Source organism: Eptatretus burgeri, chromosome 9, assembly GCF_056783735.1.
Source record: "Eptatretus burgeri isolate ZD-2024b chromosome 9, Ebu_testis_v1, whole genome shotgun sequence".
NCBI lineage: Eukaryota > Metazoa > Chordata > Myxini > Myxiniformes > Myxinidae > Eptatretus > Eptatretus burgeri.
This window is the reverse complement of record NC_140969.1, coordinates 90,624,858-90,634,857: the sequence shown is the minus strand read 5'-3', so window position 1 is coordinate 90,634,857 and position 10,000 is coordinate 90,624,858. Positions and strand designations below refer to the sequence as shown.

General features: G+C 41.9%; 2 protein-coding genes across 4 annotated transcripts in view; both read left to right on the top strand.

Annotated features, from left to right (window-relative positions):
- Positions 1-10,000, top strand: part of LOC147020597 (uncharacterized) — a 655,359-nt gene that overhangs the window by 638,299 nt on the left and 7,060 nt on the right. The gene's annotated exons all lie outside the window — the stretch shown is intronic.
- Positions 1,249-10,000, top strand: part of MDGA2 (MAM domain containing glycosylphosphatidylinositol anchor 2) — a 366,045-nt gene continuing 357,293 nt past the window's right edge. Inside the window, exons 1-2 of the mRNA XM_085893801.1 lie at positions 1,249-1,330; positions 1,452-1,591. Of these exons, the coding sequence (XP_085749927.1) occupies positions 1,249-1,330; positions 1,452-1,591 (222 nt within the window). The remainder of the gene's footprint in view (positions 1,331-1,451; positions 1,592-10,000) is intronic.

Genomic DNA, 10,000 nt, shown 5'->3' with positions numbered 1-10,000 from the left:
CTAGCTATGAGACCCTCGCAACGCACGCCCCTGTTGTCCCGCTGGACAAATGGGAAGGGACTATCTACACGTATATTTATGGAATTCCTGTCTTTGGACCACTATCTGTTGGATGCATGCGGTTCCGAGAACCGCAACAAAATATATATATATATATATATATATATATATATATATATATATATATATATATATATATATATATATATATATATATATATATATATATATATATATATATATACAGGGGGCTGCAAAAGTAGGTATACAGTAAGGATGGGCAAACATGTAACAAAAAAACAAACATACAGTAAGGATGCCAGGGGCAAACAGTTTGAACATTTGAGGAATTAATATGTTTATTATTGATATGTTATTATTGATATGCTTGTATCAGCAAAAAAATACGTTTTGTGCGCACGTTTTGTTTTTCATGACTGTATACCTACTTTTGCAGTCCCCTGTATATATGTATACTAGTAGTAATGCCCGGTGTTGCCCAGGCTTTCTTGCAAATTTCCTGAATAGCTGTTAGCTGTTAGCGGTTAGGGTTAGGGTTAGCTGTTAGGGTTAGGGTTAGGGTTAGCTGTTAGGGTTAGGGTTAGTGTTAGGGTAGCTAACCCTAACCTTAACACTAACCCAAACCCTAACCCTAACCCTAACAGCTTGGCGTAGCGGAGGTAAACAGCGCCCGGGGCAAAGTGGAAATTCGCGTCCCCTGTAGGCCTTAAACTTGAGTGGATTTGAATGGAAAATCCCATAAGGGATATTTATTTATCGATTTTTTTCGAATATCGGAAGTGTTATGGAAAATTTTTTTATAGCCAATGACCTAAGTTGGACCAAAAGCCATAATCGTACCGAATTTGAATGGAATCCGTTGGAGTTTGTGAAAATGCATCAAAACGAATTTTGAGGGGCCTCTTAAGGAAGACAATAATATCATTAGTATATGTGCCAAATCTTGTTTCATTTCATGCAGAAACAAAAATCTGATGGTGGAACAAAGAAAGGGGCGTGCCGAAATATTAATATAGATATATGTGTATATATATATATATATATATATATATATTTGAGAACAATATCTGACGAATGAAACTCTCAAAATACAAATTATGTATTTAGCGGATATTGCATGATGGAGGGGCAATATCTATCCTATGAAGGCCCCGATAAGCCATTCTTTCCATCTATTTTCCCTTTTTTATCGTGAAAGATTCCTTATCTTTTGAACAAGACCAGGTCATGGTAGAATTTGTGTATATTGGACATTGGTGTTTGTGGGAACGCCTGCATTACCTCATTGGGACTTGTGATCAGAAACATTGTGAGCACACAGCTTGATTAAGACTGTCAAAAGCTTCAAATGAGATGCAATTGTATTACGACTATGAAAATAATAATAAAAAATTTGGTCTGAAACTCACTCTTTATTTCTGTTTCTGCAGCATCTCCTCAGGCACGTATTACTCATCAGGGCCAGGCGTGCAATTACAATGATGAAGGTTACAGTGAGAGGGTCTACGCGATACGTGAGGGGGGCACTCTGGAGCTCAGTTGCCTCGTGAATGGGCACCCAAAACCTCAGGTAAGCAAGATTGTTCTTCATAGAGTTAATTTTCAACTCATCATAGCAGATGTTGAAAGTGTTCAGATTGAGTCATTTTTACAAAGTTCAATAAAAATGACAAGCTTACTCTTGGTATAACACTGCACTTCAGAATTTGGAAATGCTCTCACTAAACTATGACATTGATGTGGTGATACCGTTGAGCCATTGTGAGTTTTTGTTGTTAGAATTTGCGAGTTACCTCGTACAACTACATCTGAAATGGAGTTTAGATGTAAGGAGTGCAAGTGGACATGTCCATGGGATCTTGCCTCCTCCACTCTTCCTTTCAGACTCATGATTATTTTTACAAATAACAAAAAAAAACATTTTTTTCAACATGTAAAAGGATGGAGTGATGATATACCAAAACGAATGTAAACAAGGTACGAATTGTCATGAGAGTTCATCAAGTGAAACCATCCCTTCATCTTTCTTTGAATAATGGTTGTTGCCCGTCCACTCCTCCATCCATTTGCAATTATAGTACATGTTGATTATTTCCATGTACGAATGTAACCAGTGATATATTAAACTGTTAAAACACACACACACACACACACACACACACACACACACACACACACACACACACACACACACACACACACACACCTTGTTGTTTTTACATTTCTGTTCCTCACAAATATATCACACAAGCTTCAGTTGTATGGTGTATCAAGAGCAATGCATTCAATGACTTTGGCTTTCCTTACAACTCGCAAGATGAAGGTGGTACTTGAGGGTCAATCTTCTCCGGCTTGCTAAATCAATTTTGGTGTTCCACAGGGCTCTGTCCTTGGTCCCACTCTGTTCCTTGTTTATATTGTTATGGACTCGGGGTTCGAGGTTCACCACGAGGGGAAGCCCTCGGGTTCCTTCCGAATGCTCAGCCCTGAGGCCACCAGCCGCGTATAACTCTGTGGTCTAATGGGTTGCTAAGCAACCATGAATGCCAATTAACCTCGTCAACTGTAAGAGGGTTATCCGTTGAATTCCGTTTACCTGAGGACGTGACTAAATCAATCGAGTTTCATGCCCTCGGCACACACTTATATTACTGCCGAGCGATACAGTGAGTGTACGCTGCCTAACGAGTGCAAATCACATGGGGTACTACTTTCCTTCTAACTATGCTTTTACACTGTCATACCAATTAAGGAAAGGACAATTGAGACAGATTTGAAAGAACAACCAACAATCTATTTATTTACACACACACACACACACACACACACACACACACACACACACACACACACACACACACACACACACACACACTTCGATGAACAAAGCTTTGAAACTAATTATGGGACACAGAACCCTAGTACTCGGTCTGTATGGTGGCACCATGCATGCGGAATGCACACTGCAAAGAATGAAGCCTGCACCTCATCTAATGAGAAAAAGACCATCTCACAAGGAGACAGGGATCTGCTCCAAGCCGAGAGGTCATGAAGGTGCTCCCTCTCTCAAAAGTGAACGACCATAAACAAAATGCCAAATGCACGGGTCAACAGTGCCATCTCTATTCTAATCCTTAAAGGGGAACCCAAATGCTCGTTCCACTTTGGCGCTAATCTATTCCTTGACACCCTACAAAATAAATATAATGTTTTTTGTTTTTTTGATTTCCCAATTATACAGTCGGTAAATTTGAAATTAAAAATTGAAATCTTCTTCTTCAGATTAGCTGTGACGTCACACATGGAAGGAAACCACCAGATCCGTCCTGTGAACAGGTTACATTGCGGAACGATTTAACTCAAACGGCGAATAATTTTCGATTTTCCACAAATATATTGAGTCGATGCATCCTTGGTGCTTGTACAGTCATACAAACCGAGATATTTCGTGCTACACCAATGGCCAAAACACCCTAAGTTTGCCAGAAATTGAACAGGTTTGTCCAAAATACCCAAATGTGGATCAGGCCGACAAAATGTTCGCTTTTGCTCTTGGAACATGTTCCAGAGCACTGTTGAGAAACAACAAAGATGGCTGGAGCTTGTGGTTATCCACCACAAATGAGAGAGGATGGCATACCCACGGTTAAGTGGAAGAAACAGCCGTCACTCAAAACTGTAACACCACATCTACCCAGCTACAATCATATGTACACGGATCATTTGAGCGGTGAATCAACCACCTGTTGCCATTGCCTGGCAGTTACCACAAGAGTACCTGAAACTAATTATCTATTGGGTATTGTCAACACAAATTTCTACAAGTCAAATGAACCACCATCTATTTATATTGGAGATAAAGTATATATTTATCGTCATCTACTCTTCCGAGAGGAAATAACAGAGGACACTAAAGCTTTCAGGGTCTCCCCCCCCACACCCCTACACCATTCCCCCCATCAACCATCATCCAACAATACCAACTACCATCCCACACCTCCCCTTCCACAATACCAACCACCTTCCCACACCTCCCGTTCCACAATACCAACCACCATCCCACACCTCCCCTTCCACAATACCAACCACCATCCCACACCTCCCCTTCCACAATACCAACCAGCATCCCACACCTCCCCTTCCACAATACCAACCACCATCCCACACCTCCCCTTCCACAATACCAACCAGCATCCCACACCTCCCCTTCCACAATACCAACCACCTTCCCACACCTCCCGTTCCACAATACCAACCACCATCCCACACCTCCCCTTCCACAATACCAACCACCATCCCACACCTCCCCTTCCACAATACCAACCACCATCCCACACCTCCCCTTCCACAATACCAACCACCATCTCACACCTCTCCTTCCACAATACCAACCACCATCCCACACCTCCCATTCCACAATACCCATCACCATCCCACACCTCCCATTCCACAATACCCATCACCATCCCACACCTCCCCTTCGACAATACCAACCACCATCCCACACCTCCCCTTCCACAATACCAACCACCATCCCACACCTCCCTTCCACAATACCAACCACCATTCCACACCCCCATTCACAATACCCACCACCATCCAACACCATCCCTCCACCCTCCTCCCCACCTACACAATCCCCATCCACTGTAGAGGGATATCAACAGCTCACGGACATGACAGTGGGACACAGCACAGACACAGTGGGACACAGCCTGTAACGTACAAGACACCTGGTCAGCCTGCGATAGTGGGACAAAGCATCCATCGCCCATTTTGTCCGTTGTGTCGGCTGACGAGCGTTGATGGATATTTATGCTCGAGTAATATATAAATCGATTTATCAATTAATACAAAATCCCTCCCTTACAAACTATCAATTCAATGGAGAATCAAACCTGAATTGCTCGCACAAGACTCAAAACGATTCGGCTCCACAATTCCCCCGAAAGCGTTTCCATCACTAATTTTGTCTCCAATAATTTCTTCAAAATCCCAATAATCACTTTCAACATTCTGATAACTATCAGTGTTGCTAATGACTGGAATCGGTATCGGAATCCGAGCTCGACATGCCCCGTTTCTCTATGTAAAGCCACCGTTCGGATCAATACGGAGTCCAGATGTGACGTCATTGACAAATAGCTGGTGGAATTGAAATGGAAAATCAACACTCTGGAGCTTTTGTGATTGTGACACTGTGTAATTGGCAAAAAAAAATTCAACATTTTTCCACTTCAAATTAGACCATGATTGATTCTCAATGGTTTTCAGAAGAAAAAAAAATTGCATTCCCCTTCAAGCTAAATTTTGACACCACAAACGTGCTTTTTCATTCAATATTCCGTGATCTACAGCTCAGTAAAAGGGGGGTTATCGACTTCTGGGACACCCTGTAGTACCGAGGTACAAAAAAGAAAGACAAGGCATTGCTAATTGTGGTGTCCATACCCAGCAATTTTGGCCCAAGCAACGAAAAATAATCAAGAAAATGACCAAATACCAAGAAGGATTCGGACGAAACTTTGTGGATAGGTTGGGTGTCTGATAAGGACGAATTGATTCGATTTTGGTGAAGGTCCGAATCCAGATCCGGATACGAGAATTTTTTTAATTTTTAAAGTGATTTTTCACCATTGATCAATGGAGCCAAAAATTATATATATATATATATATATATATATATATATATATATATATATATATATATATATATATATATATATATATATATATATATATATATATCTCACGATAATTCAAAACGTTGTGAACGAGCTGTGACAAAACGACGTGGATCAGTTGGTTCGGTGACAACAAGCTCATACGATTTTGGTTCAGGTCCGGATCCAGATCTGGCTTATTAGTGGGATACAAAACGTAAACTGTTCAGCCTGGTGGAGGTATTCGCTCTACCTGGTGCCGTTCTAGTTTTTAGCTCGCCTGTTCGAAGAACAGAGAGCTATAGCGATACCCCCGGCGTGAGCGTCAGCGTCAGCGTGAGCGTGAAAATGTTAAAGTTTTTGGTGCAAGTTTTTTCCTTTCTAACGTTTTTATCTACCACACTATTTTTTAACTGATTACAATATACAAATACATATATTGCTTTAAAATTATTTGGATCAGACTTCACTGCAATGCTTTATAAAAAATATTATCAGACTAGTCTTTTAAAAACGATAAATGTATAAACAGGCGAGCATTGGGTGGCTTTGACACCAACTCCCTGGTTGTTAAATGTGACAGCCCAGTTTATCTGAAGTTATTCAAAGGAAGACTCCATAGCATTGTCAATTAAATTCCAATGTCAAAGGAAAACCTTTACTCTCTCGTAACATTATCTCCATTTCAAAGGTCAACCACTGGAAGAGGTTCAGTCTCTTGAACTTGTCGTTCTCATGAGCTCTCTTCGGCCGACCACCTAGCAACACTGGCCTCCAAATCCAGTCACAGACCAGGCATCCTCTGTCATTCCAAGTCATTATTTGATAAACCATAACCACTCACAACCTCCAAGGCTTTTATTCATATCTCATTAGATTCATGTCTCATCATAGTCTACAAGACTTTTGTTCACATCATTGGAATATTGTGCTCACCTATGGACTGAGGTGCCACTATTACAACTCTCTGCTGAATTCTCTGAAATCCAAGATTCTCAACATTGTTGTTGTCTTCAGCAACGAGAGCAAAGCACAACACCTGTTGCTCTCACATCACATAATCGGATGTGGCCTCTGTTTTTATTTATTTACCATTTTAAAACTCGTTTCCTCCTGTCTACCTTACTCTGCTTTCTCAGTCTCCTGTTCCTTACCAGTTCCTCCAGGATGCATGTATTCTTCCAGTAACCCCCCTCCTGCAGAAACTACCAAAATCCAGGCTTTCCGCACACCTTCACTTTTTGTTCCTCTTTTCTCCCATTTGTCTAACTGTCTTCTGGAGACTGTTCAATTGCACACTTCCCTCCAGGGATTCAAGCAAGCAGTGCACTTCAATTTCCTGTCATCCCATATCCTTACCGGCAACCTTTTCTATCCCCATTCAACCTGTCTCACTCAACCCTCTTAATTGGAGGTTGCTGATTGTCCTCCTTTCCAATCTCTTATCTTTTGCTGTTAACTCATTCTGTTGTATCTATGGCCTCACTGTCACTACATTGCTTTTCTACCCTTTGTCAACTCAATCTTCCATGAGCCTCAATTTTGTATCCTAAAATCTCTATTTTTGGTCTGCCTGAAGGCAGGCTCTGTTTGACTGAAGAAGTCTTATGGCAGAGATAATAATTGGATGGCTTTCCATTGTCTTCCTTTCAGTTGTCAGGGCAAGGATTTGGAATTTTGTCAGGGTATCAGCATACAATGGCCTATTGTTTGCAAAAGACACTGTGGGATCTTAATGTCCACCAGAAACTAATACTGGCAGACATTCCTGACTTTAGCATCCATTCTGACAATTGGTGTACCTAGATTGAAAAATGCCTTTGAAGAACCAGAATAACAGTTTGTAGTTTTAGCAAGAGCTTGGCAAGGAAAGCAGTATGCGAGACCATCATATGCCTGAGAAACGTCCAAGGAGACGGTCCTGACTTCTGAGATTTGGGGCTTCCAACCATTGCTGAGAAAGGAGCAGCACCATGTCTGGCGTTGTGGTTCGGAAGAAATGCAAACTGATGGTCAGAGGTGGTTTGATACCGGTAGTCATGATTGTTTCCATTATTGTTTGTATAATTGGAAGTAAGCGTCCTGGTCCGTGGTTGAGAGGATCATGTTTGGTTAGCAACCTTCCTGTAGATGGGAGTGATGTCTGTTGGCTTCCAGGCAGATGAGATTAGGCCAATAGAGGACAGGCTGAATCGAGCAGAGCAGGATTTGAGAACGTGCGCACTGATGCCCTCTGGGCACATTTCCAAAGCAGCGTCAAGGCCTGACTGAACTTTTCCTCTCTTTTTGGATGAAGAAACAACGTCCTGTGAACAGTGGGCAAGATGCAGACAGAATGGGATGGATTAAGCATGCAAGATTTGGAGACAAACAGAAGGTGAAGACATTCTGCCTTGGCTCGGTCTTCAGATATTCCATTTGAGGTAAGAGAGGGGGTGGAAGATGATCATACACCAGAGACATACTCAACATGGCATCTCTATGACTTTGAGTAAATCGACTGATTGAGAGTTCAAGGAAGAGAATGGTATCCTTCCTGCACTGATATTTCTCATAAATCCCAGACTTTCAGTATGTGCTCTTAAGGATTTGTACATGTGCGAAAACAACTGGGTTTTTTTCCCACAGGGTCTGCTTCATGGCGTATCTGTAACACAGACACCGACAGACACACACTCAAACAAATAAGTGAGATGACATTGGACTCCATTTCAGACAAACACTGAGATTGAGCTATGGGGAAGTGACGTCATGTCCCAGACCGCTCTGGGTACCAATGGCGTTATCACAATGTCGTTGCTTTTCTGCTTTTCTCTCCACACTCAGCGGGGCAATCAAGGAGGAATTTCCTCTTCCCCATGAATGCCAACTCAGCCGAGTCATACCAATGACATTAAAGGGACCGAATGCAAGGCAAATACATCTTTATTGGAAATGAGCTGCTCGAAGGTGTTTGATTTATTTGATTTATTTTCAACTTCTCTTTTTCTCTGACTTGCAGCTAAATTTTGATCCTTTGCGACGTGGCCCATCACTCATTTCAAGGTGAAATTACCACCATGCATTGTTCAAATGGAATGCTGCTGCAAATTGCAATCTCATTTGCGAAGGTGTTGCGCGGTTTTAATTTTGAAACCTTTTGTCATCGTCTTCAGGGCTATCTTTTGCCCCTGTTGCTTTCCCTGTTGTTTCGTTTCACCGATTTTGGCTTTGAGACTGTGTTGCATATTTTAGACAATGATACTAATTATTATTAATGAACAGGCCAATGATATCATCCATTCTTCAACATGTGATTATATAAAAGCTTAGCATTGAGCTGTGTTTGCAGCTGTATCCATCTTGTTCACTCCCTGTGCCATCCTCCCCCTCCCCTGACTGTCATTCTTTCCCATGTTCTTTGTTCCTCCAATTCACCCGCTGTTTTGACTCTCAACCCTGCTGTTGGCGTGTTCCCCTTCCCCGCGGAGAGGTCCCCTGGGACCCATTCTGTTGAGCCCGCCCTGTCTCGGCGAGATGCCGTCCCCCTGCCCCACCTTTTTTCAATGTTGTTACCTCCTCCATGGAGGTGATGTTTTCACATCTGTTTGTCTGTGAGTAGGATATCTCAAAAAGTTACAGATGGATTCGGACAAAACTTGCTGGACATGTTGGGTACGTGTGATGAGGACAAATTGATTCAATTTTGTTGAAGATCTGGATCCGGGTAAGAGAATGTATTTGTTAATGTGATTCTTCACCATTGAGAGGTAGGGCCAAAAACGATACGTCGCACGATATTTCAAAAGGTTATGATGGGCTATGACAAAACTTGATGGATGAGTTGATTAGGTGACAAGACCAAGGTGTTTAGATGTTAGTTAAGGTCCGGCCTATCGGTGGGAGACAATACGTAAACTGTTCAGCCTGGCGGGGATATGCGCTCTACTGAGTTCCTTTCTAATTTTCATTCTGTTATGTCCTGATCCGTTATGTGTTCTTGCTCCTCCAAAAGCCTTGATATTCTGAATCCAAAAACAACAACATGGTGAGGACCAGAGAGTACTTGATTAATTAATTCTTATCTGTTTTTTTCCCACAGAGGGGCTTGTAAATGTAAACATTGATGTGTGACGGCTCTGTATCGTACTGCAGGTCACAAGACCTTTGAAGAATAAATGCACGTGAGGCTTTTATAATACAATGCTTTGCACAAACACTAACAGCTTGTGAATTTAACATGTGGGACTACAAATATAACCTGTCCACATGAAAGTCGATCCACATGTTCTCAGGATATTGCAAGCCAGGTTAAAAATTCCTCCCAACTCGCTCTT